Source organism: Malaclemys terrapin, chromosome 15, assembly GCF_027887155.1.
Source record: "Malaclemys terrapin pileata isolate rMalTer1 chromosome 15, rMalTer1.hap1, whole genome shotgun sequence".
NCBI lineage: Eukaryota > Metazoa > Chordata > Testudines > Emydidae > Malaclemys > Malaclemys terrapin.
The window spans coordinates 11,481,786-11,509,723 of NC_071519.1; the positions used below are offsets into that span (position 1 = coordinate 11,481,786).

The 27,938-nt window shown below is 50.5% G+C and overlaps 1 protein-coding gene and 1 non-coding gene across 6 annotated transcripts; both read right to left on the reverse strand.

Annotated features, from left to right (window-relative positions):
- Positions 1-2,186: 2,186 nt before the first annotated feature.
- Positions 2,187-2,258, reverse strand: TRNAC-GCA (transfer RNA cysteine (anticodon GCA)). Its single transcript has one exon. It is a non-coding gene; the product is annotated as a tRNA-Cys (tRNA).
- A 69-nt stretch (positions 2,259-2,327) lies between these two features.
- On the reverse strand, positions 2,328-26,560 carry LOC128822994 (zinc finger protein 436-like). Of its 5 annotated transcripts, none has more exons than XM_054004967.1 (8): positions 26,280-26,560; positions 23,820-24,090; positions 21,665-21,737; positions 20,139-20,239; positions 18,946-19,072; positions 11,362-11,475; positions 9,644-11,006; positions 2,328-3,435 (listed from the first exon to the last, which is right to left on the reverse strand). In XM_054004967.1, the coding sequence occupies exons 2-8, from the start codon at positions 23,889-23,891 to the stop codon at positions 3,363-3,365; spliced, it is 1,923 nt and encodes a 640-aa protein (XP_053860942.1). In that variant the 5' UTR covers positions 23,892-24,090; positions 26,280-26,560; the 3' UTR covers positions 2,328-3,362. The 5 variants fall into 5 exon arrangements, with proteins under 5 accessions (XP_053860942.1, XP_053860939.1, XP_053860940.1 ...); XM_054004964.1 differs by having other exon boundaries at positions 2,329-3,435; positions 21,659-21,737; positions 26,280-26,559; XM_054004965.1 differs by lacking the exon at positions 26,280-26,560 and adding an exon at positions 24,392-24,598 and having other exon boundaries at positions 2,329-3,435; positions 21,659-21,737.
- Positions 26,561-27,938: the final 1,378 nt, after the last annotated feature.

A 27,938-nucleotide genomic window follows, 5' to 3' on the forward strand; every position in this document is an offset into this window, starting at 1 on the left:
TGCAGATTCCAACCGTAGGGCTCTGCAGGGAGAAGGAAAGATTTAGGATGTCTCTTAACCGAAGAAGGGAGATGATTTTTGAGAGGGACGGAGGCCTCATCGTAAGGGCGATTTTCTGTCACTTTCTAGTGTTTGTTCCATACATGAATGCAGCCTTCGCCCCCATCCCCACACCCGCCCGCTGAGGAACTGTGCAAAATACCAGCGCTTTGCACGGAAAGAAGGGAAAGGTAAGGGCCACACGATGGCACCAGAACCTACGAAATGAAACACAACTGGCTTTTTCTGGGCACATTGATTCTGAACAGCGAACGAACCTGACTCCCCGATGATGAAAAGCCAAAAAGCCATTTCTTTCTGTGGCCGGGAACACTAGGAGAAAAGAGTCCCAATAATTGCTGCCTGGTTACTTATGAATTCTTTTATATTATAAAGAAAATTGTAACAAAATTAGTCTAATATTATATTGAGGTATCCTATCTCCTAGAACTGAAAGGTCATTGAGTCCAGCCCCCTGCCTTCACTAGCAGGACCAAGTACTGATTTTGCCCTAGATCCTCAAGTGGCCCCCTCAAGGATTGAACTCACAACCCTGGGTTTAGCAGGCCAATGTTCAAACCACTGAGCTATCCCCACCCATAGCTTAGAATTAGGCCCCTCCTAACCTCCCCACAGGGAGTGTGCAGACACAAAACAGCTCATGGGCTAAAACCACCCCAAACACTTGCAGCCAGCTGAGGTATCCCACCAATCACTGTGGAGCACCGTCAGCTGACGAGGTGTTAGGATCCCTGGGATATGATCGCGCACACCGCACAGGCGCTGAAGTTCTGACTCCAGTTTGCATAGCGCAGTGTGGATGTGGCAGCACAGTTGTGAGGCCGGAGTTTCCAACTGCAGTCTGGATGCTCTAACACCGGCCTGGCCCCACAAGCCCAGGCCCCACAGAGCCGTGTGGATATGCCCTCAGTATGTCAAACAAGAAGGTCATTACTTCATTTAAACTCCCTGGTAGAAGGGCCTGGTGATACTGGAACTCATCAACCTGCAGTTACAAGCCCAGCGTCCTAGCCACTGAGCCATAGGGCCTGCTGTGGAAAGAAAAATTTCACAAGTGACAAAGGGAAAAGAGAGGCACTTGTCTGTTGGGCCAAACCCAGGGATGCCTCCCCCTTCAATGAATAACATTTCTCTTGTTGTCCATCTGTGTTGGGGCAGGAGCAATAACACGTCCTACTGCGTTTGCTATTTCAGAGCGTCGTTGCTGACGGGCTTCTCAAACACACAGTGCGAAACAGGACTCAAACCTGACTAAGTGTAAACAAGAACAATACAGCTAGACCGAGCCAGCTGAGCGTTCAGATGGGCCCCTTCCTAGAGTGATGGGGTGACCTGTGATGGGACTGGAAACTTGACCTACCAATTTTTAACTCCCACACGGTCGGCAACGTGCCTCTGAGTGCCTGTCCCTGTAGTTTCCTTGTGTCTAGCTTCTGCACAGCCGGGGTGCAGGGATCCAGCAGGTGCGTCTGACTCCTTGGGGAGGTTTTGCTTGCAAGGTGTGTGTGTGAGTCTTTGTGTGTCAGAAGCAATGAGTGTGACCCTCTCACTGAACCGACAGAGGGCGACGGTGGTCGGAGCGAGACAGCAGAAGAATAAAGGGACCACATGAATGGCATCACAAAAGGGGCTTTAATTACTAAGCTGATGTGCTTGCTGTCATTTAACTGTTTCTAAGGTCTCTGATTCCTGTCCTCTTTCCCAAGTTCATTGCCTGGCTGGGCACAGGAGGGTCTGTGCGACTGAAAAACACTAAGTGACAGGGACAAAACACTCAAATCCCACCTGCTGCGGGGAGCCAGGTTTGCTCTTCAAATTCCGTCGTTCGTAAATGTCCAGGACTGGGAATGTCCCACCACAGCATTTCTAATGGGAAGCTGCCTGCAGAATGGTTAAACTGCACAGAGCTCCTGTGGCGGGGAGGGGTGGGATGGGAATTAATAACATTTTGAGGATTGTTTGGGAATTGATTTCAGCTGATGGACGGGTTTGCTAAGTTTTTATACATGTGCACAGGAAAATGTTAAGTGTTTAAATTCCTTTCAAGCCCCCCCATTCAGTGGAATTCCTGAACATACTGGAGATGGATATGAAAATATGTTTCCATTAAAAAAAAAATACCAAAAAGGGAGCATCTGGACTTGAACCAGAGACCTCTTGATCTGCAGTCAAATGCTCTACCACTGAGCTATACTCCCTGGGACAATAAAATATTGGAGCCAGTGATCTTGAGGATTAGAAAGGGCACGCCCTTGTTCAAAAAGCTCCTGTTACATTCCCAGACATCGATGGTTTCGAAAATGTGGTTTCATTGAATTTTATCTGTGCACATAAACACCATAGCTTGCACAATCTCCACACCTGCTCAGTCTCACCAGAGCAGAACAACTATTGAGGGACCGCACCCCGCTACCCAGCTGTGTGCCCTTTAACCTCTTCACCATTACTCCAATCTCTGAAAGGCACAGGGCACATGTAACTTGAACTCTTTAATCTCTATATCATTGATGACTTAATTCCCAAAGAACTCCATTCTGACCAGAAGCCGAGAGCTCCCGGGAGTATCAGCCACATCCCTGTGCCCTGTAGCAGAGACGGGCTGATATAAAGATAGTTCAAAATGACCAATCAGCAGCCAGATTAAAGACAAATTAAACACTAGTTGACTTTAATTTGTCTTCTCAGGCTCCAGTGCTGTGGTGATTCTGCTGTTGGAGAAGCAATGTCTAGCAATGTTAGTAGATACAAGGAGAAGACCAGGTTCGCTATTCAAATTCTGCATTTCACAGTTTTCCAAGTCTGGGAATATCCAATAGGTTGCTGAAGGCTCCGAGAGGTGCGAATCCAGGAGTTGGTGGAGCCCGGGGCTTAACCCCCCGAGAAGGGCTGTCACACTGAAGGGGGTTCCCCCCAGGGACCATGCGGAGCTGAGAGAGAGCACACGTCCTGTGAGTCCGTGACAGGAGTGATGATCAACAATTTCCATGAGATTGTCTGCGGTGCCTGGGCACTTCTTGACCCCAAGGTGGTCCCATGCGGCCAGGGTGGTATGGACGTCCCCACCCAGCATGTTGTCAGTTACAGAGGGGAAAGGGGGGAAAACCGGGGGTTCTTAATTGGCTTATAGCTTGTTGTAATAAGCCATAAATCCAGTGTCTTTATTCAGTCCATTATATTTAGTATCTAGCAAAGTTATAAATTTAAGTTTGATTTGTAATGGTGTTGTGCAGGCTTCCTTTCAGGGTGAGGACTGAGAGGTCAGAGATGGAGATGTTCACCCACCGGTGATCGGTTGGTTTTGTCTAATCGTTTTTCTGTGTACATTCCTTCGAGGGTATAGTGATTGTCTTGCTTCCCCCATATCCTTGAAAGAGTCTGAATAAATACACAGGGTTAAAGATTTATTACAACAATCTAGAACCCACTTTAATCCCCCACCTCTGTTTATCTGGAGAAAGTCCAGAGAAGAACAACAAAAATGATGAAAGGTCTAGAAAACATGACCTATGAGGGAAGATTGAAAAAAATTGCATTTGTTTAGTCTGGAGAAGAGAAGACTGAGAGGGGACATGATCACAGTTTTCAAGGTTGTTACAAGGAGGAGGGAGAAAAATTGTTCTTAATCTCTGCGGATAGGACAAGAAGCAATGGGCTTAAAGGGCAGCCAGGGGGGTTTATGTCGGACATGAGGAACCACTTCCCTACTGTCAGTGTGGTTAAGCACTGGAATAAATTGCCCAGGGAGGTTGTGGAATCTCCATCATTGGGGATGTTTAAGGGTAGGTCTACACTTACCTCCGGGTCCAGCGGTAAGCAATCGATCTTCTGGGATCGATTTATCGCGTCTTGTCTAGACGTGATAAATCGATCCCAGAAGTGTTCGCCGTCGACGCCGGTATTCCAACTCCGCGAGAGGAGTACGCGGCATCGACGGGGGAGCCTGTCTGCCGCGTCTGGACCGCGGTAAGTTCGAACTAAGGTACTTCGAATTCAGCTACATTATTAACGTAGCTGAATTTGCGTACCTTAGTTCGAAATGGGGGGGTAGTGTGGACCAGGCCTAAGAGCCGGCTGGACAAACACCTGTCAGGGATGGTCTAGCTAATACTTAGTTCTGCCTTGAGTGCAGGGGACTGGACTAGAAAATCTCTCGAGGTCCCTTCCAGTTCTATGATTCTCTCTCCTCTCCCCGTTGTGATTGGAGAGGTGTTAATAAGCCACTTCACCTTGCAGGGTCCCTTGAAATCCATGTTAATTACTTACGTTAAACAATCTATTCCACCTCGCACTTCGCTGTAACACTCGGAATACGTTTCCCAGAGCTGATGAAGAGCTCTGTGTAAGGGCAAGCATACACATACAAAATTAAATTGACTTAAATTACGTCCACTTAGGCCCTTGTCTACACTACACAGCTTTGTTGACAAAAGGTAGCTTTTGTCGACAAACCAGTGGAGGTATACACACTGCAATGCTCCTCCCACTGATTTCACTCTCCCGCTTTGCCGAGAAAATAAAACCACCTTAACCAGAGGCATGGAGCTTTTTGCAACATCGGCTGCTGTCTGAACAAGTGTTCAGGCTGGTGAGTGTGCTACTTAAAGAGACAGTGCGCCAACAGACTCACTCTGCCCCAGCACACACACACTCTCACCCAAAACACACTCTGTCTGTCTTTCTCACACACACACACACACACACACTCCTCACCCCCAACAACTTCTGTGGGCTTCTTGTGTTAAGTGATCAGCAATGTCACTTTGGCCATGTGCTACTTTAAAAAGGTATTTAAAACGCGTTACATTTCGGGCACACACAGCCATCATTACAAGGTTCATAGCACGGTGCAAACAAACAATGCCAGGCTCAGCACACTACAGTAACACACATTCCTGTGGCTCAGTGTTAATCATAGAAGATCAGGGTTGGAAGGGACCTCGGGAGGTATCTAGTCCAACCCCCTGCTCAAAGCAGGACCAACCCCAACTAAATCATCCCAGCCAGGGCTTTGTCAAGCCGGACCTTAAACACCTCTAAGGAAGGAGATTCCACCCCCCACCTCGGTCACCCCTTCCAGTGCTTCACCACCCTCCTAGTGACATAATGTTTCCTAATATCCAACCTAGACCTCCCCCACTGCAACTTGAGACCATTGCTCCTTGTTCTGTCATCTGCCACCACTGAGAACAGTCTAGATCCATCCTCTTTGGAACCCACCTTCAGGTAGTTGAAAGCAGCTATCAAATCCCCCCTCACTCTTCTCTTCTGCAGACTAAACAATCCCAGTTCCCTCAGCCTCTCCTCATAAGTCATGTGCCCCATGGAAGGATGGGATAGAGAAACCATCATCCTGTGACGCTGTCCCTGCCCCCATGAGGCATTGCAAACCCTTCCCAACGCACCCTGCAGCCAGGTGCACAGTGCGATCGCTACCCACAGTGCACTGCTCTCTGTGCCGATGCAAGAGCTGCTCGTGTGGATGCTCTCCGCCAACCCAGTTAGCATAGTGTGGACACAGAACAGCGGTTTAATTACACCAGTGGCTGAATGTCGACGTATCTTAAGTTGACTTAACTTTGTAGTGTAGACGTAAGCCTTACAGCCATCGCCGTAATTAAACCGCTTTTGCATGTCCACACTTTGTCCCTTGTGTTGACGGTGTGTGCCCTCAGCAGGTGGGCTTGCCTCGATTTAGCTGTCAGCATAGGGCATTGTGGGATGGCTCCTGAAAGGCAGAACAGTCAATGTAAGCAACTCCGTGTCTTCACTGACACTGTCGACCTAACTCCAATGGCTTACGCGCTATGCCTCGTGCAGAGGTGGAGTTGTTATGCCAATGGGACGGCTCTCTCCTATCAGCACCGAGCAGTGATTCTCAACCGGGAATACAGATACCCCTGGGGGGACGCAGAGGTCTTCCAGGGGATACATCAACTCATCGAGATAGTTGCCTAGTTTTACAACAGGCTACATAAAAAGCACTAGCGAAGTTTGTACAAACTAAAATTTCATACAGACAATGACTGGAGTATACTGCTCTATATACTACACACTGAATGTAACTACAATATTTATTATGTATCAGAGGGGTAGCCGTGTTAGTCTGTATCCACAAAAACAATGAGGAGGCCAGTGGCACCTTTAAGACGAACAGATTTATTTGGGCATAAGCTTTCATGGGTAAAAACCCCCCCCCCACTTCTTCAGATGCATGGAGTGAAAATTGCACATACAGACATATCTATATCTATCATATATATCTATATCTATTTATGCCTGTATCTGTAATTTTCACTCCATGCATCTGAAGAAGTGGGTTTTTTACCCACGAAAGCTTATACCCAAATAAATCTGTTCGTCTTTAAGGTGCCACCGGACTCCTTGTTGTTTTAGTACAATTTACATTCCAGTTGATTTATTTTATAATTATATGGTAAAGATGAGAAAGTCAGTAATTTTTCAGTAATAGCGTGGCTGTGACACTTTTGTCTTTTTGTGTCTGATTTTGTAAGCAAGAAGTTTTTAAGTGAGTTGAAATTTGGAGGTATGCAAGATAAATCAGCCTCCTGAAAGGGATACAATCACATGGAAAGATTGAGAGCCACTGGCATAGAGCATTTTCACCAACTGCACTATGGTGGTGTAGGTGCACCAATGTTGTGCTTCTACAGTAGACCAGCCCTCAGTCGATGTAGTGGGTGAGTTACATCAGAAGGAGCTGCATTTAATGTAGACACTTGCAGAATAAGGTCAGTGAAAACGGTCGTACATCGAGCTAACGCTGTAGTGTAGACCACAGCTAAGATCAAAAGCATGCCTAGCTCACCAACAGAAGCTGGTCCAATAAAAAAAGATATTGCTCACCTTTCCTCTCTCTCTTAGCAAATGATCATTTGTCGTAAAGTCCGCAATGAATCTTAGCTATATCCTGGCAATCTAATAGCTAGTTATGTGACCACACGGCCTTCAGGAAAAAATCCACATCCAACAGATGTGTAAGACACTTCCAGTTTCATATAAAGTGAAATTCCAAAGCAGGTTGTGTTTGATGACCCAGAATCAGGACAAGAGATTCACCCACTGCATTCTCCTCTAATCTTTTCAAATCTGCTTCCCAGAGAAGTCTCATTAGTATTATTATTAGATATTTTATTTAAGGGTTAGAATCATCATAACGGGAACAACAGTCCACATTTCCACCTGTAAACAATCCGAACTCAGCAGGAAAAAGTCCCGAAGTGGCTTTGTAAATACACAGAACCTGCGCGTTAAACTCTGAATGATCACATTGTGTTTGGGATCCATTCAAATTCCCCTTCCCGCTCGGTGACACTTTCATCTACAGCTCTAGGGAGTCTGATTTAGGATCAAAGAAATCAAAACACAATTCCAAAAACCCAGAGGAGGGCTATTAGGATGATCAGAGGAATGGAGAACCTACCCAATGAGAGGAAACTGAAGATAGGATTACTTTCTATAAATAAATCAGAGACATAAAACCCCAGGGAGGGAGAAGTGGTTTTTAAGTTGGGCCCTGTGTGAGAACAAGCACAAATGGATATAATCTGGCCCTCAACAAATTTAGGCTTGAAATTACAAGAAGGTTTCCAACTCCCGGAGGAGATACATTCCAGAACAGCTTGGTGGGCAATGGGGCCAAAAAAACTGACTTGTTTCAAGGCTTAACTTGATAAGTTTATGGTGGCGACAGCATGATGAGATTTCCTATGGTGGCATACGCCCCCCTGCATGATTGCTGTTACAAATATCTCCAGTGGCCAGAGATGGGACACTAGGAGGGAGATGGCTCTTAATCCCTATAGAGAATTTTTTCCCACATGCTCACAATCTAACTCATCGCCATATTTGGGATAGGGAACAAATTCTCCCCCAGCTCAGATTAGTAGAGACTCTCTGAAAGGGGTAGAGAGGGGAGGGGATTTCCCTTCGTCTGCAGTGTGGGGAACAGGTAACTTGCTTGTTTGAACTAGAGTAAATTGTGGAGTCTCTCACTTGAAATCTTTAAATCATGATTTGGAGACTTCAGGAGCTCAGTCAGAGGTTGCGTACAGGAGTGGGTGAGGGAGGTGCTGTGCCCTGCCATATGCAGGAGGTCAGACAAGATGATCATGATGTTCCTTCCTAGACTTCAAATCTACTCACCTCAGAGAGCTGAGGACACGGCCCCGTGGGACAGTTTGGGAGGTGGAGAGGCAGAATGGGAAAAAGATAAACTCTACGTGGATCAGACAGAAGGTGACACTGCAGGGGCAATGCTGCAGGAGGGAATTCCTGCACATCGCCCCATTGCCTTAGGAGGTCACAGAGGCTGAAATGACATTTTTTTCTCCACCGTGTTCCTGCTCTTTGTTATATTTAAATATATTTTAAATGAGGAAAAGGGTACAAAAATCACCTTCAGCACCTCCCAGGGCAATGTGTGAACAACTGGGAATGAGACGATCTGTTCCAAAGGGTGAACTCAGTGAAGTGGGAGGAAGAGTATAAATGCGACGCTCCAGCTTGGCTTTGACCAGGAAACGGAGGTTAAGGCAGGTGACGAGGCAACGCGCTAGATAACAACGGACACGCTACACACTTTGTCATTACTGCAAGAATAGTTGTGTTTTTACATCAGGGTCGCTAACTCGAGTCACCTAACTCCATGGAAAGTCCTACTGGAGGTGAGGCCCAGGTAGATTTTATATTGATCTAGCTAGTGGAAATCACGCACACCTTGAGCTGATGGACATTCCTGGTAGGAGGGACGCACATTCTCATGACTGATATAGGATTATAGAGTTTACAGAAAGGACCATGGGAAGGGCTAGCTGCGAAAGACAATAGTGGGCAACCACATGGGGAGCAGAGGGTCCCCGGTGAAGCAAACAGCCTTAAAGGTCTTGACGTTGGAATCAGGAAAAGTATGAAAGAAAGAAAAAATCATTTGCCAGCCCTATATACCGTTTTTATGGTTTTTTAGGAGTGCTGGTGATAATGTAGGATTCAGGCCTGTATTTTCGCCTGAGATAGAATCTTAGGTCTTGTTTGCCTGTTTGATTCTTGATACACTTATATCCTTACTAATATGTGTGAACAAAGGACAAAGACACTGTGAATGTTGCTGCTGCCTAGCCAGATGGGTTCGTTAGTGTAATGGGAGCAGATAAGAACAGTTAAAGTGTTACTGGGCATGGTACACTTGAAGACTGCCTCTACTCCTATCTCAAGGCAAGGTCAAGCAACCAGTTGGGAGGGGACTGGGGGGAAGGCCTAAGAAATGTCTTTGTCTGTAGCAGAACCTCACTCCTTATCCCTCCCATGGAGTACAAAAGAGGTGGGATGAAGACCCCAGACCCACGGCCCCTCATAATGGAACATAACCATAAGTTGTAAGAAGTCGGACTGTGGGTGTGCATTTCCGGTATAATTATGCCTGCTGAGGAGGGGGGAATGGGACACTGGGAAACAAGGCTGGAAACTAACCCCAATAAATATCCCATTGCCTGCACTTTGGACTTCTGGTCTGCTTTGTGTCTGCGTGACAAGAACCAGGGCAGGGGGTGAAGGCAAAGCCCTCTACCTTGGTTGATGATTTCCCTTGTGGATCTTCTGATGGGTAATAAGGTTTGAACGCCGCGTGAAGGTTTTCCCGCACTCAGAGCAGGCGTAGGGTCTCTCCCCCCTGTGGATTCCCTGATGAGTAATAAGGTGTGAGCGCTGAGAGAAGCTTTTCCCGCACTCACAGCATTCATACGGTCTCTCTCCTGTGTGGATCCTCTGATGACTAATAAGGTCTGAGCTATGAGTGAAGCTTTTCCCGCACTCACTGCATCCATAGGGCCTCTCCCCCGTGTGGATTCTCTGATGTGTAACAAGGGCTGAATGCTGAGCAAAGGTTTTCCCGCACTCACAGCATCCATAGGGTCTCTCCCCCGTGTGGATTCTCTGATGTGACATAAGGGCTGAGCGCTGAGTGAAGCTTTTCCCGCACTCACAGCATTCATAGGGCCGCTCCCCCTTGTGGACTCTTTGGTGTCTGATAAGGTTTGAGCTCTCACTGAAGCTTTTCCCGCATTCGTGGCACTCATAGGGTCGCTCTCCAGTATGGATTCTCTGGTGACTAATGAGGTGTGAGCGCCGAGTGAAGCTTTTCCCACACTCCCCGCATTCATAGGGCCTCTCCCCTGTGTGGATTCGCTGATGACTAATAAGGTCTGAGCTCTGAATGAAGGTTTTCCCACACTCCCCGCATTCATAAGGCCTCTCCCCTGTGTGGATTCGCTGATGACTATTAAGGTCTGAGCGCTGAGTAAAGGTTTTCCCGCACCTCCCGCATTCATGAGGTCTCTCCCCAGTGTGGATTCTCTGGTGTCTCATAAGCACTGAGCGCTGCACGAAGGTTTTCCTGCACTCCGAGCATTCATGGGGCCTCTCCCCTGTGTGGATTCTCTGATGCGTAATGAGAATTGAGCTCTCATTGAAGCTTTTCCCGCACTCACAGCATTTGTAGGGTTTCTCTCCCTTGTGGTTTTTCTGATGTCTAATCAGGTTTGAACGCTTATTGAAGCTTTTCCCGCACTCGCTGCATTCATAAGATCTCTCTGCCGTATGGATTCTCTCATGATTAATAAGGTGCGAGCATCTACAGAAGTTTTTCCCATACTTGGTGCATGGATTTTTTCTCTCGCCTGCGAGGACTCCGTGCTGGCCTGTGGTTCCCTTGAGGTCTTTGTGAGTTGCCTGACAATTAACGGATTTACCCCCTGGCTGCTTTGTCCGCTGCCTTGCTGGCCTGTGCCGACTCTCACAAGATTGTCCTTGCTCAAGACGTCTGGACACATTCCCTTTGGCTCTTCGCAATAACACCCTGTCTGGTCCCGCTTGCTCAGCGTCCATCTGCTGAAGCTTCCACTCCCCGTTCTCACTCCCCATCCCACCACCTGCTGGGACAGAGAGAGAAACCTCAGGAACAGGAAGTGAAAAGAGGAGAGGAAAACAAAGGAAGTGCTGGGGAGATGGGGAAAAAAATCAGGAACTGAATTCCCCAAACTTTCCCCCAGAGGGGAGAGAAAAGGGATCAGTTCTGCGCCCACGCCCCATCCAAACACTCAGGATGACAGGTCAGGGAGGGAGTTACGGCCAGTGTCGGGCAGGAAGCCCTGAGCGAAATCTGCCCGGAGGGTATCACACATGCCGGGGACAATCCTGGACTGAGACAGCTCCCAAGGTCTCTGTGGGGAATCCCAGCTCCTTCCTTCAGGCACTGACAGCTTTTGAGTTCGTTTAATGATTCCTCACCTGGGCAGGTGCGTCTCCGGATCCTTTGTTCTTCTGAGTCCTGGAGATCTGGGACCCACGGCTCTTCCCCTTTCTCTAGCCGGGAGATCACATCAGGTTTGGGAAGTGGAAGCCCTGCTCAGGGGAAAGAAAACAAGGGACATCAGGTGAATTCCTGGGACACTTCTCCGAAAACAATGTTCTGTTATTTTAACCCCAGCCCATGATAAGACAGTAAAACAGCAGGGCCAGCTCCCAAGTTGCTCAAAGGTGCTGGGCGCTCTGCTTTTGGGGGATTTAACCATCCCCATCTCTCCTGTGAGCACACAGAGCCCGACACTTATCAAACGGGCTCCTAAAACACAGCAAAGGTAATTCCATGTCCCAGACAGTGAAGACTCCAGACAGTGGGCAAGTCCCCTGAGAAATGCTTCTTTCTGGCAGACAGAGGAATAGAGACTATGAGCCATAGGAGAGCTGGAACGGGGGAGCGTTGGCTGGTGGGGTTCAGCACAGTAAGGAAGAAGAGGGAGCACAGAGGTCCCAGAATGCAGTATGTCAGGGTATTATATGTCAGGAAAGCACATTTTGAGGCAATAAGGACTCTAGTAAGTCAGGAAGGGAGTATGAATATCCCCCAGCGTGTGGATAGCTCCAGTGAATTAAATACTATAATTTAGTAGCGACAGAGTCTGATGCCTCTGGGAAAGGAGAAAGCGAGAAAGAGGAATCAAGCCCTGGGACTTCAGGAGGGACTGACTCGTAGATCCCAGGAACCTACAGGGAAGACAGATTGTGGTCACTGCAGAAGGAGAGTGGGTGAAGTGAGACCCTTCAGTCCCCAGAACTTTCCCTACCAACTGAGGACATCACAAGAAAGCAAAAGTTTGTGGCAGGGAAAAAGTGTATTGTCTTTGCGAGGAACACAAGATTTCAGCAAAGGTGGCTGGGTCACAGGGCATACGAAAGAGGTGTGTGTGTGTGTGTGTGTGTGTGTGTGTGTGTGTGTGTGTGTGTGTGTGTGTGTGTGTGTGTGTGTGTGTGTGTGTGTGTGTGTGTGTGTGTCGCGGCGCGGGGAAAGGCACTGAGCAGTAAAGACAGGAGTACTGTAGAATTGTAGGACTGGAAGGGACCTTGAGTTGTCTTCTATTCCAGTCCCCTGCACTCGAGGCCGGAATAAAAATGAGCTAGACCATCCCTGTAATGAAAGAGGTGCCGAGACTCGAGCTCGGACAGACAGCTCCCCAACCTGAAGCAAATACTCACCAGCCACTACACACCACACAACAAAAACACTAACCCAGGAACCAAACCCTGTCCGCATATCCATTTAAGGGACACCATCATCAAAGGTGGGTCAAGAACTCACCTTGATCCTCCAGGGCTGGGCCCCATCTGTCTCCAGAGGCGGTGCAGGGCGGAGGGGGAAGAGCTGCAGCTTTGTCCCGCCCGCCTCCATCACCATCCAGGAGGCCGCTGGTGGCCACATTTGAGAAACGTTGGCCTGGACCCTTCCTGACAGATTTTGGCCTAACCCGGTCTAAAACACTTTGAGTGATGGGGATCCCACCGTCTACTCAGTAACCTATTCCAGTACTTCTCTATCTTCACTGTTAGAATTTTGTTCCCTAATATTCAACCTAAATCTCCCTAGCAGCAGATGAAGCCAATGACTTCTTGTCCTCCCCAGTGGACATAGAGTCACAGAAGATTAGGGTTGGAAGAGACCTCAGGAGGTATCTAGTCCAACCCCCTGCTCAAAGCAGGACCAATTCCCAACTAAATCATCCCAGCCAGGGCTTTATCAAGTCTGACCTTAAAAACCTCTAAGGAAGGAGATTCCACCACCTCCCTAGGTAACCCATTCCAGTGCTTCACCACCCTCCTAGTGAAATAGTGTTTCCTAATATCCAACCTGGACCTCCCCCACTGCAACTTGATACCATTGCTTCTTGTTCTGCCATCTGCCACCACTGAGAACAGAGACATGGAGAACAACTGATCACCGTCGTCTTTGTAGCAGCCCTTAACGTATAGGAAGACTGATATCAGGTTCCCTCTCAGCCTTCTTTTCTCACGACTAAACATGACCCAGGTGGAAAGGTTGAAAGAACTGGGCATGTCTGAGGATAGCGAGGTAGCTTTGTGGATGTTTACTTCTGAACGGATATGAGCCGGGCAAGACTGCCTTTGTCAAGGTGGGAGAAAAGGACGTTGGGGTAACTGAGATGGGGATGATCTCCTGCACACGCGCTTTAGCTGTGTGGATGGGTAGTAAGAGCCCCATTTTAGCGACATTATGCAGTAAGAAAACACAAGATCTAGACACGGCCCTACAGGGGGTCCGTGGTGAAGACGAGGCCCAAATTACGGGTCTGCGTGACAGCAGGATAATGATGTTTTCCACGATAGAGAAAAAAAGAGATGGTGGGATGGCTGGGGGGATATTAAGAGCTCTGTTTTAGCCATTTTAATTGTTGAATTTGAGCTGATGGACAGACATTCCAAAGTAGAGGTTAGAGAGACCGGCGGGGACTTTAGTTTGGACAGAAGGAGGTGGGTCTGGAGTAGAGAGGTAGATCTGTGAGTCACCAATTGTATTTCAGTTTGTGGATGAAATTACCCAGAGATCAGGTGTAGAGGAAGAAGAGACCAAGGAATCCCCACAGAAAGTTGGCGTGGGAAGGAGGAGGACACGCTGAAGGAGAGATCAGAGAGGTAGGGGGAGAACCAGGAAAGGACAAAGGAAGACAAGATGTCAAGAGGAAGCGTATGGGCAGTGGTGTCGAGGGTGACAGGCCAAGGAGGAGGAGGATGGAGGGCTGGTTCTGAGCTGTGCCTCGGGATGGGGCATCACAGACTTCGGCAAAAGCCGTTGCAGTGGTGTGCCCCAAATCTCTGCCTCCTTGAAACCTTCCCTTCTCACCCCCACCGGACCCTCCTCACCAGCGCTGGCTTTAGGGAAAACGGCGCCCCGGGTGAACTTGTATTTTGGCGTCCCCTGCCCCATCACCCCTGGCCCCCCGCGGGTTCCCCATCACCTCCAAGCCCCACTGCCTCTTCCTAGTGCTTAATTTGTACTGAAAGAGGTGGCAGAGCTCAGCCGCGGCTCAAATTAAGCCCTGAAAGGCAGCCTGAGAGCAGCGGCGGCTGGCTGGGTGCCCAGCTCTGAAGGCAATGCCACTGCCAGCAGCAGCGCAGAAGTCAAGGTGGCCGGGGATATGGTGTATTGCCCCCTTACTCTGCACTGCTGCTGCTTGCAATGCCTGGCACTTGGCCTATGGCTCAAGGCGAGGTTCGTGCTGTCACACGGGGGCTGCATCTTGCCAGAGCCCACGGGCCTCCCGCAGCCCTCTGGCCACTCCTGCCTCACCGGGGCACCATTTCCGGTTCTTGAGGTGGGGGGTAACTTTAACCGTGATTCCAGGGGCTACTGAGGCACCTGAAAACTCTCGGGTTTTGTTGCTGATAATAACGTAGGAATTAGCGGACAGGAGCTCTGTATCTCATTGTTATACAGAGAAAGACAAATATATACACACTGCAACTAAAGCCACATTTTAAACTTATGTGTCAATTTAGCTCAGGAGATAATACAGCAAGATATTCCCAATCCCAAACCCTGAGATATCAATTCTGGAGCTTTAACTCAGTCACTCACACACACACGTTTTCAGGTGCTTCAGCAGCCCCTGGAATCACAATTCAAGTTGCCCCCGACCCAAATCTGAAACGTGATGGGGGGCAGGGGCCTGAGACGGGGTGTGTGACCGTGGCGGGCGGAGGGGATCTGACTCATTTCCCCAGGGCGCTCACCCTTCCCAGATCGGCCTGGGTCTGGCTGCTGCGGCCGAGCAGAGAAAGCCCCTGCCCCAGTGCGCGCTGCCGTCTGCGTAAGTATTGGGGGACACAAGAGGGGGCCTGGAGCAGCTGAGAGCGGGGGGCTGCTGGAAGGGGGGAGGCAGGGATCCGGAGAACAGAGATCAGATCCTGTGCACCTCCTGAAGTTATGTACAAGGCGCTGCTGCTTCCCCGCCACGTCCGAGCTGGGGAGAGACTTCCTCTGGGCCCAGTCGGGGTGGGGAATTTCCCTGGCTAGGACGAGCCCCCCCTAGGGCAGCCCCGGGCTCTGCCACCTCAACTCCTGAGTCGGTGATGCCAGCGGACGGAGAGACCTCGGGGAAAGTGCTGGGGATGGGCAGGACTTAGTGGCTCCCATAGACTCCTGGAAGATCAGGGTTGGAAGAGACCTCAGGAGATCGTCTCGTCCAACCCCCTGCTCAAAGCAGGACTCTCGTCACAAAGGACTCAGGGGACCTCAGATCTCACAGCCTCTGGGAATCGTCTCCCAGCTCCTTACTGTGTCTGCAGCTGCTCTTGTCCTGACTCCCTCCCTTTTCTTCCTTACACTGAACCGAATCCTCCCCGATTCCCTCTCATCCTAGTCCTCTGCACACCCCTCCCCCTGCTCTCAGCCCTCCCTGCTTTGGGACACCCCACGAGCACCAGGTCCCGGTCATCTTCCCCCCTCCCCCTGCTCTCAGCCCTCCCTGCTTTGGGACACCCCACGAGCACCAGCTCTCCGTCATCTTCCCCCCTCCCCCTGCTCTCAGCCCTCCCTGCTTTGGGACACCCCACGAGCACCAGCTCCCGGTCATCTTCCCCCCCTCCCCCTGCTCTCAGCCCTCCCTGCTTGGGACACCCCACGAGCACCAGCTCCCGGTCATCTTCCCCCCTCCCCCTGCTCTCAGCCCTCCCTGCTTTGGGACACCCCACGAGCACCAGCTCCCGGTCATCTTCCCCCCCTCCCCCTGCTCTCAGCCCTCCCTGCTTTGGGACACCCCACGAGCACCAGCTCTCCGTCATCTTCCCCCCTCCCCCTGCTCTCAGCCCTCCCTGCTTTGGGACACCCCACGAGCACCAGCTCCCCGTCATCTTCCCCCCCTCCCCCTGCTCTCAGCCCTCCCTGCTTTGGGACACCCCATGAGCACCAGCTCCCGGTCATCTTCCCCCCCTCCCACTGTTCCCTGCTCCCCCAAGGACTCCTGGAGAGGAACCTCACCCTGTCTCCTGGTGGCAGATGGTCCCCCCTGGCTGTCACATCCTCCCCGCCTCAGGGAAGTTGTTATAGCAGAGTGCCAGCTCTGCTACTGTTAAGGCGCAGCATTGCTCTCTCTCACTCCCCCAACACCCCCCCCCCCCACAGCATTGCGTACTGGGTATAGGCTGACTATTCTAATTCCTCTACAACCCACATCCTCGCTCAGATTTTATTCACATTTGCTGCTCATTATAGGGGTGCAGGGCAGGGTTAGGGGTGCAAATATGGGATTATCTGATCAAGTCAAAGAGATAGAGCCTCCCCCCCCCCCGCCCCAAAATCACCTGCTTCTGGTAACATTTTCCTGCACACTCCCGGGACTCAAACTATTATTTTAAATTACCCTCAACTCTTCTCAGTGCCTTGGTATTTATCTCAGCTCATACACGCCCCCCCCTCCACCTCTCATATTTGCTGCTCATCATAGGGGTGCAGGGCAGGGTTAGGGGTGCAAATATGGGATTATCTGATCAAGTCAAAGGAATAGAGCCTTCCCCCCCACCTCCTCCAAAAAAACCCCAAACCAGCCTTTTACCAAATCACCAGCTTCTGGTAACATTTTCCTGCACCCACCTATTAAAATAAAATTATTTTAATTACCGTCAACACTTCTCAGTGCCTTGGTATTTATCTCAGCTCGTACACGGCCCCCTCTGCCTCTCTGGGGAAGCCGTATTGAAAAAATAAATAACTGAAGAATTTGGAGCGGCACATGGGCAGGAGCCGAGCTGAGAAATCACAGAGCTTGCAATGCTCATGTGCAGCAAGACGGAGGCTCTGGTAACAGCCAGAGGGTTTCCCGCGATTGGCTCTCGCTGTCATTGGTTGGCATAAGAGGACACGCTGTGGCCACAGAACCTGGGCAATGCCCAGGCATTCGAGTCTGAGCTGGGCCATGCCTCGCTGTCAGACAATGGGCATTGTGCATTTTTCTGCAAAACGGAGGGAGTTTCTCTTGGAAGTTTGGCCACCAGCTACCAAATTTTCTGGATTCAGAGTAATATTTTAAAGTGCTCTGAGATCCACATACAGACAGTGGCCTGGTCCGCACTTCAAAGCTTTGCCAGCATAGCTCTGTTGGTCAGGGGTAGCATAAAAAAAAAAAAAAAAAAACAACAATCACACCCCTAATGGACAGAGCCCTACTGGCAAGAGATCTGGTGCAGACACAGTGATAGTAGCGAAAAGTCAATCTGGGGAAAAAAGAATAAAATGCCCATAAACGACATTAATGCCGTTAACATTGCCCAGAGCTGCCTCGTGTCTTTCCAGCATGTGGATCATGGCTAAGCTGAAACCTGTGAAACCCAGGACATGAAGAGTTAAAGTATAGGCTGTCCCTGCAACATAACCTTAACTCTGCCCCCAACTGCAGAGCTGACAATAGTGCCTGGGAAGAGTTCACTCAGGGTGACGCAAAAGTTAACAAAACTACCAAGGGAAACAAAGGAATCACCATCTCTTCAAGTCCAGACCGGATGCCTTTCTGGAAGATGATGTCATCAGACACAAGGCATTCAGCTCAGTACAGCAGGAACTGGATGGAATTCTATGGCGTGTTATACAGGAGGTCAGACTACATGACCTGATAGTCCCCCCTACCCTTAATCTGTGAATATATAAATTATCCTGGGACGGAATGCCCCCCTGTATTCACACCCTGCACGCCACCGTGATAATCTTTGTACAAAACATGCCTGGTAAGGGATCATTTGAGAACTATTAACGTGCTGGTCGGTATTATCATGGTGAAATATAGGTAGTAAACATTGCATGTAAAGTTATGAAATTCCCCTGTATGATGTTAGCCCATGTTCAAAACCCCACAGCCCTGCCCAGGCAGAAGTCAGTAAATAGGTCTGACCTAAACAAAGCAACGTGTGTTCAACTTAATTTGCATGTAAGCAGTAAACAGGGTCATCCAACGGCAAAAGGGAGAATGCAGGCAGGAAGGAAAACTCTACATTTCAGCATACACAGGTGAGAAGAAACAGCATGGAGCATCTTTTGCCATCAGACTTCATGTCTCCTCGCTCTCAGCTGTGAAAAACTTTACCAAGGGGTCACGCTGAGGAAAATGCCCATCAAAGGGTGACTGAGTCAATCACAGTTAACTCAAGAAATTAACTAACTCAAAAAAAAAATGAATCACAGTTAATCGCAATGTTACACAATAACAGAATACCAATGTAAATGTGTTATAAATATTTTTGGATGTTTTTCCTATTTTTCAAATATATCGATTTCAGTTACAACACAGAATACAAAGTGTACAGGGCTCATTTTACATTATTTTTTATTATAAATCTTTGCACTGTCCTATTCTGCTCCTGGGCTCTGTTCCCAGCGTCCTGGGGCAGGGCAGAGCCCAGTACTGGTGTGTGCATCATTGGCACGTTGGGGTGATGCTGAAACAGGGCAGAGTTAAGGTTACATTGTGGGGGTGACGTGAACCTTAACCCTTCATTTCCCCTTCTAAGAACCGAGGGGACGGGAATCCTTACCCAGCGAGGTCACATTCTCGTAGTTCTCCTCCATGACGGCTCTGTAGAGGGCTCTCTGAGCGGGGTCCAGCAGAGCCCACTCTTCCCTGGTGAAATACACAGCCACCTCCTCGAAGGTCACCGGCCCCTGAAAGAGCAAGAGTCCCACACTCAGTACCTGCTGCCCCACTCACAGCCCCACTCTTCATGAGGGAGCAGGGCCAACTCAATGCAAACTCTGGGGGGTTCATGGTCAGCAGAGTCCCACCCCGACCCTGCTCAGAGCAGCCAGGGATTATAAAGCATAACTGCAGCTGAAGCCCGGCTGGGAGAGGGGCCGGGGCCAGGAAGCGAGAGCAGGACGACTCTGCAGTCACTCCCTGGGAGGAGAGGGAGCTGGCCAGGGACAAGTAAGAGATCCGGGGAAGGGAGAAGCCGGGGGTCCTGCCCTGCCCTGGGGAGTCCAACAGGAGACCGAGAAGGGTGACGGAGCCAGGGGAAGAGAGGAAGCTCTGGAGAGAAAGCGGAGCTGGACAAGGAGATGGAGAGGTGGGGTAGGAAGGAGCCCAGGGAAACAGCACCAGGGTCTGAGACTGAGCAGACCTGGATTGCTTGTCAGAGGGCCCCTGGGCTGGAGCCCAGACCTGCAGCGTAACTGGGGTCCCCGACCAGCCACGGGGACAGGAGCACAGGACCTGGGGACATCTGACATGGCCTTAGGGCAGCTTCTCCAGCGGGACGTGTCCCCTCTCGGAGTGACCGGGCTGGGGGGCCAGGCCATGCGAAGGGAGTGCACTGAGCACAGACCGGGAGGGGCCGCAGCCCAGGTGAGCGATGGCAGGGGGTGGCAGATGGGGGGGAGAGCGAATCCCCAGACCCAGCCACAAGGAGACTCCTCTGCAGCGAGTGGGACGGGACCCCTTTCCACGCTGCCTAGTGAGAAGCTGGTCATTTTCCCCCAGTCTTCTCCAGGGGGGTTGTTTCCTGTGCCACAAATTTGGGAACTTCCACCCCCCCAAACTCCATGGATCCATTCCTGGATTCATGGGCCCAGGTGAGACAAGTCCTAGCAGGTTTGTCACACCCTGATCCCCTCCTTTTATCCACCCTGGGTGTTTCCTGCCCTCTCCCACCTCCACACCAAACGCCCCACAAGTTCCTCCCTCCTGTTCCTGCTCCTCTCTCTCGACCAGGAACCCCCCTGTGATACCTACGTGAGCTGGCTCCATCGCCGCTGGTTCCTGTTCCTGTCCCTGTCCCCGGGGTGGCTGGGAAGAGCTGGAGCAGGCCATGGCCAGGGCCAGGGCTTGGCGGCCTGGGAGGGGGAAAAGGGTAAATGGGAGGAATTCGGAGCAGGTTTTAGTTCACGTCCCAGCACAGTTCCCCCGGGGGCTTTTCCCTGCAGACAAACCTTGTAGCTTGTGCTAGGCCGAGCAAACGCTTGGTCGCATTTTTATTACAAAACTCCAGTCCCTCCCAGCAGCATGAACCCCAGGGAGATTTTGAAACTCTCCCAGGGATGCAGAGACGAAGGAACCATTTTGGGGGGTTCCCCCTGGTCCCCAGGGCCACCCACACCCCAGCAGGGGAAATACGGAGAGGTGGGGACTGGCTTTTCCTCCTTCTGCTCCTCACCTTGTTCACCGGGACGGGAACCTGCCCAGAGATGCTGCAACAAGTGTGTCTGGGCAGGTTCGAGTCCTGGGAATCTCTCCCCCTCTTCTCCCCTGGCTCGTCTCCCTCCCGCTCCGGCTGGGAGAGGCTGAGCTGTTTGGGATCAGCTCCTGCCCTTGTTAACAGGAGGGGAAATGAGGGGGGAGGAGGGGGGGCTGCTTGTGATTGTGCTGCAGCGTCACTTTCACGCCTGTCCCCAGCCCTCTCCGAATTATCTGGAGTCTGGCTCAGGAATTGATGTTGGCAGAGTGTGGGGCTGCCTATGGGTCTAGTACCAGCTGGCAGAGGTGGCACCAGATTCCTCCCGGTGGGGGTAGAGGGGGCGCAAAGGTGAGCTAGACAGAAAATTGGCGGGAGGAGCGGTCCTGCATCACGGTATACATGTTGTGGGCACACTCTTATTTTTTTAACAATACGCAGTTAAACGTGTGTTTTATCTACGTTCTCCTCAAAAAGGGGAATAAAAAGATAGACAGATGACTTTTAAACTTTCATCTATTGCAGCTCACTGTTGCGACATTTATTCCCAGAAAAATCAATAGGAAAAAAACCTAAGCCAATAAATAAATTAACAAACAACAACAAACAAATGCAAACTGAGGGGGAAACGTACTGGTTAAATCACAGTAATAGCGAATGACTTAAAAATCAGAGACGGTCCTGTATTATATTTTAAAATGAGTCATTTGTACATGCCGAGAAAACAAAACATCCCAAACATCCTTACTATTTAAAGCAAAAGAAACAACCGACCCAAACTCAGTACACAGTTTTTCCTCGCCGACCGAGCCCGGCTTCCCATTCCACTCACATCAAAACCCAATCTGAACTTTCAAAACATGTTTTTTTGGGGGGGGTGACAGGTCACTCTTTCTGGGACTGTTCTGCACCCACATTCTTTGTTAAAGTAACAAGAGCAATTTGGCTCTTAGCTAAACGAACTGCCAATTAATACAAAAACAAACAAGCACGAAATCAATAAATCGCGTCCAATAAAGCACAAAACCAGCGTTCGATAGGCAGCAAAAAAATCAAGATGCAGATACGAGTAATTTCTTACACATACGGCAGCCAGGTCCTCTCCTCTCCAGAGCTGCCGCCTCCGCTTTGCCTTCCTGGGGGCTTGGACACGTTCTTGCCTGGGGGAGAGCAGGGCAGGGGGGGAGTCAGAGCTTCAGTCTCCAGCAGCAGCCGGAGCCCACGTTTAAAGGACTCGGGAAGGAAATCCCAGGCAGCCCAGCCCCTATGAGGCCCAGCCCAGTGCAAACCCGCATGAGGCCAGCATGCCAACCCCCCACGCCACCCCTGCTGCCGAGCGCAGGCTGCCCCAAGGGAGAAGAGGGTAGTGTCAGAGGGAACAAGCCAGCCTCGCCTTGGGGAGCAGGTGTCCGATCCCTCCCATACTGCCAAACATGCCGCATGGACTCCCAAAAAATGTCCCACGCCGCCACCACCCTAAAACATCCATCCACGTCAGATCGAAAGTTACCGCCAGCACCTGCTGGCCATCCACACCGGCAGAGGGAGCCCTGGGGGATGCTTCTTGAACAGGAGAATGGAGGACACGGAGGAGCTAAAATAGTTAAGAAATGTCCAGGCCCTGTCACTGGAAGGTAATGGCCACTGATCCACCCCAGAGGTGGCTGCATCTCAGTGCTGCAGGAAGGAAGACCATGGAGGCCATGCGGCACAGGTTTGGGGATAGTTCTGGTCATAATCATCAAGACCAGTGGGTCTTGCTGGTGCTAAGGAAAACCTGCCGCAGTGTATCTGTTAACACCGCAATCGCAGTCACAAATAGTTGGGGGAATTCTAAAATAGCCACAAGTTACCTTAGTAACTGATTGAGGTCAATGTTAATGAGGGTAAGAGGAACTAAAGAATTAGTCTATGGAAAATGGGCACCCCAAATTCGGTAGGGTGTGGAAGTATAGATAAGGAAAACGGGGTGGTGCCCTTATACATATGTATCAGACTTAGTGGGTGTAACACCCAGCTTGTGCGTGGCGGGGCGGGGGGGTGGATGACACAGTGGGGAACGTCCAACAGAGGACTACCTGATGATCATAGAAGATCAGGGTTGGAAGGGACCTCAGGAGGTATCTAGTCCAACCCCCTGCTCAAAGCAGGACCAATCCCCAACTAAATCATCCCAGCCAGGGCTTTGTCAAGCCTGACCTTAAAAATCTCTAAGAAAGGAGCTTCCACCACCTCCCTAGGTAACCCATTCCAGTGCTTCACCACCCTCCTAGTGAAATAGTGTTTCCTAATATCCAACCTAAACCTCCCGCACTGCAACTTGAGATCGTTACTCCTTGTTCTGTCATCTGGTACCACTGAGAACAGTCTAGATCCATCCTCTTTGGAACCCCCTTCAGGTAGTTGAAAGCAGCTATCAAATCCCCCCTCATTCTTCTCTTCTGCAGACTAAACAATCCCAGTTCCCTCAGCCTCTCCTCATAAGTCATGTGCTCCAGCCCCCTAATCATTTTTGTTGCCCTCCGCCGCTGGACTCTTTCCAATTTTACCACATCCTTCTTGTAGTGTGGGGCCCAAAACTGGACACAGTACTCCAGATGAGGCCTCACCAATGTCGAATAGAGGGGAATGATCACATCCCTCGATCTGCTGGCAATGTCCCTACTTATACAGCTCAAAATGCCATTAGTCTTCTTGGCAACAAGAGCACACTGTCGACTCATATCCAGCTTCTCGTCCACTGTAACCCCTAGGTCCTTTTCTGCAGAACTGCTGCCTAGCCACTCAGTCCCTAATCTGTAGCAGTACATGGGATTCTTCCGTCCTAAGTGCAGGACTCTGCATTTGTCCTTGTTGAACCTCATCAGGTTTCTTTTGGCCCAATCCTCTAATTTGTCTAGGTCCCTCTGTATCCTATCCCTACCCTCCAGCATATCTACCACTCCTCCCAGTTTAGTGTCATCTGCAAACTTGCTGAGGGTGCAGTACACGCCATCCTCCAGATCATTAATGAAGATATTGAACAAAACCGGCCCCAGGACCGACCCTTGGGGCACTCCACTTGTTACCGGCTGCCAACTAGACATGGAGCCGTTGATCACTACCCGTTGAGCCCGATGATCTAGCCAGCTTTCTATCCACCTTACAGTCCATTCATCCAGCCCATACTTTTTTAACTTACTGGCAAGAATACTGTGGGAGACCGTATCAAAAGCTTTGCTAAAGTCAAAAGATCATCTTACCCATTCCAGCGTTCCCCAAGGGGATGTGAGTGGGAACGTATTGATGCTGGACATTATGTACTTTCTTTCCATCTTCTGTTATGTTCCAGTGCTTTGGGCTTTCTTTATCTGCTCGGTGAAATGATTAATAAACAGACGTGTGATAACCAGTGATTGTGTCCCCTCTAAGAGTTGTTCCTCGCGTCTTCCTAGAGTCTCTCCATCTAGCGATATGCAGAGCAATGGTTCTCACCCTGTCCCAATGGGGAGGCCAAATCCTTATTGCAAATCACTGCGATTTAAAAGACCAATTCATTATTCCAGTCAATCAAAGGAGGCTACAAAACCAACACCGCCCAGCACATTAAACCCAACAGCCGAAAAACAGACCCCAGGAGACCAGCCCGAGGGAGACGAGATTGTTCTGCGCCAAGGGAGAGAACGGACGGGGTTAAGGAGCGCCAAGGCCTGAGGCCCCTGCAGTGGCAGGGGAAGAGTTAAGTGAGAGAGATGCAGATATTCCTGGCAAGGGACCCAGACCCCAGGCTGCAGACCCAGGTGACTTCCCCCCTCCACCAATGTGCCAATCTCACCTGGGGGGGGGGGGAAATGTCTTCGCAACCCCACAGAGGGCAAATCATTGACACCCAGAATATGGGAGCAAGAAACTGAGAGAGAGAAAGCTCAAAGCCACGTCAGAGCACTGGCTCTCCCTGCCCAATGTCCGGTCTCCAGCCCTGGCCGAATCTGACGCTTCAGTGGAAGGAGATGAAAAATAACACACACACACACACACTCCAGCCTGCGTGTTCCTGACCCCGCGGCAGGCCGATAGAGCTCTGAAAGCGTGAGCTTTTAGGAACACAAGACATGAACTGGAAGGGAGCCCAACCCCACCATCACCAGCAATTCCAATCATACGTCACATCCAGAAATGCGTCCAACTCGCTCTTAAAACAAACGGAGTTGTTTGCCCTCTGAGGGGCGAAAACCTTCATCCCAGGGCATCTGGGGGAAAAGGTCCAGCCAACTTTCTTGTTAGCAGCTAATCGGGGGGCGGCGTCTAGCTTTGGCGTGTAGTAAATATGGGGCCACTTTCATCAGTAAACATTTTAACTGTGACAGAGGGGAAACAAATGATTCTCAAATGAGGGGAAAGGTGATGATGGGGGAATTTATCCTCCATGCGATTTCCAATATAGAGAATGACGCAGGGCAACAGGTTCCCCCCAATAAAAGGAGAAGTTACCACATTTAAACACGGGGAACACCTCCAGACCTGAGGGGATTTTTAATTGATATTTCATAATTACATAGAAAACAAGCGAAATCCAAGATTGGGTATCCACATCCCATATTGAAAGAGAAGGGTGGGAATCAGAGGTATTTGGGATCAGTGGTCACACGTGAGAGGAAAGCAGAAAAACATGAGGGGTTTGAGATAACATCAAAACACCAAGAGCAGAGGGAAATTCAATCATTAGAGGGAAAAGGGGGAAAGTGGGAAAGGATTGTATCGGATTATACAACAAACCACCAGAAAGTAAGGGTTCCCCTCCATCACCGCCAGTCCCAGGGGCAGCAGGGAGCCCTTTGTGAAGGTGTTTTAAGAAGGCCGGGAAGGCTCCCTGGCCTTGGGGAGGGGGCAGCAGGATGGGAGGGGCAGGGGACAGGCAGCAGGTGGCTGTGGGGCGCTGCACTGGGGAGACAGAGGGGCTTGGGGGGCAGCTGCCAGGCCTGGTTATTCCACTGAGAACAGTCGCTTCTCCCTTCCCCTCCTGTGTCCCTCCCAGGCCCTGTTACTGGCAGAGACCGACCGGCCACCCCGTCCCACCCCAGAGCCAGCCGCGTCTTCAGGCTCCCCTCACTAACCCCCTTCCAGTTTGGGGGAATGACTCAGGGCGACAATTTCCCACCGGAACAAGGACAATTGGCTGCAGATAAAACGTGTGGGAAAATTTCCCCAGGCCGAGGAAATTTTAATCTAGCGTGTGAGAATTAGAAACCGGGGCAAAGCCTGAGGAGAATAGAGACATGGACAGTCACTGGAGAGAAAAGTAAGAGCGTGTGTGTGTTCCTGTTCCCCATATTTGATAGTTAGAGAAAAGGGGGAAGAATTCAGGGGAAATGATTCAGTCTCTGAGACTGAAGTGACAAAACCAGAGAGAAACTCCCCTGCCCCCCCACGATCTCCTGCCTGCTTGCCCAGAGCCAGGTCCCCCCCCTCGTTCACACGGTCTGCCCCCCTCCCTTCCCGGCCCCCCACCCCCAGACACACCCAGGGGAACCCCACTGGGGCCCGGTCTCTGGTCCCATCTGACCCCCCCCCGCCTCTGGGGCAGCCCCTGGCTAGAGAGGGGGCAGCGGGGGTCACTGCTGTGAACGCAGCTCGGAGCCTGCCCCAGGGGTGGGAATAAACCAGGGGTCCGGTTCCCAAGGGCGGGGGGATCTGCCCCCCCCCCCCCGCCCTTTGTTAATTACCTGCGGGCTCCGGCCCGGGGCTGGTCCCAGCAGGGAGGGGTTAATGCCGGGCTCTCCCCCCAGCAGGGACCCCGGGGGGGGGCAGCGTCTCGTATTGCCCCGCCCGGAGCTGCTGCAGGATTTTCCTGCCTCCGCCCCCGGCTGCTGCATCCAGCCCCTTCCTGCGCCTCCTGCAAACCCGGGCCGGGCTGCAGCGTTTGCAAACACCGGGGGGCACGAGGGGGGGGGATGTTTGATTTCCCCTCCCCACTGCCCCCGCTCCCCAGGGCGGGGTCGGGAAAGGCGCAGCCCCCCCCCAGCGGCAGACACTGGCGGCTCCTCTCGGGCTGCAGGAGACAGCGACACCCCGACAACTCCGGGTCCCACATGGGGGGTGTTTCAATGAAGGCCTGATTTTTATTACTCTCGGCACTTCCTGCCCCACAGTGAAGCTAGATGTCAGGGTGCCCTTGAATTTGTATTTTAAGAGCAAATACTTGTTGAAAAAATTAAAAGAAAATAGTTGCTCAAAGCAACAAAGCGTCCTGTGGCACCTTATAGACTAACAGATGTATTGGAGCATGAGCTTTCGTGGGCGAATACCCACTTCGTCAGACGCATATACGGTGCCACGGGACTCTTTGTCGCTTTTTACAGATCCAGACTAACACAGCTACCCCTCCGATAGTTGCTTGAAGTTTTAGCAGTGACCTCTGTGTTTCTAGTACAGCACGTCCCGTGTTTTGATTGTGATTGTTAATTTGGAATTTTTAATTCTACATTTTTCTTTTGATAGCACATGTTTATTCCGTTGGCTCATGTGACTTCCAGTCGGACTGCTTTCCTGGCCTGGAGTCAAAACTTCTTCATTTGCATGATCCACCAATGGGGGTTGCCTTTTGCAACTGTTATTTTGCCTCTCGATCCAGCCCTTAGTGCTTTTTCGCACGTCACTGCTGGTGTGTGGAACTTGGTTCCCAACTATTCACCAAGGGCTGTATACGATCTCCTAGTAAACCAGGGATAGGCAACCTATGGCCTGTGTGCCGAACGCCGCACGCGAGCTGATTTTCAGTGGCACTCACACTGCCCGGGTCCTGGCCACCGGTCCGGGGGGGCTCTGCATTTTCATTTAATTTTAAATGAAGCTTCTTAAACATTTTAAAAACCTTATTTACTTTACATACAACAATAGTTTAGTTCTATATTATAGACTTCTAGAAAGAGACCTTCTAAAAATGTTAAAAGGTATGACTGGCACGTGAAACCTTAAATTAGAGTGAATAAACAAAGACTCGGCACACCACTTCTGAAAGGTTGCTGACCCCTGTATTAAATCCTTCTCAAAGGGAAAAATCTACTGTAATTTTTACTGAACATACGAACGGCCGTACTGTGCCAGACCAACGGTCCAGCTAATGCAGTATCCTGGCTTCCGACAGTGCCCAATGCTGGTGCTTTGGAGGGAATGAACTGAACAGGGAATCATCCAGCGATCCATCCCCTGGTGTCCACTTCCAACTTCTGGTAGTCAGAGTTAGAGACACCCAGATCACGAGGTTGATCCCAGAGCATCTTGGCTAATAGCCATTGATGGACCTGTCCTCCAGGAACTGGTCTAGTTCTTTTTTGAACCCAGTTAGAGTTTTGGCCTTCACAACCTAATGAATACACCATAAC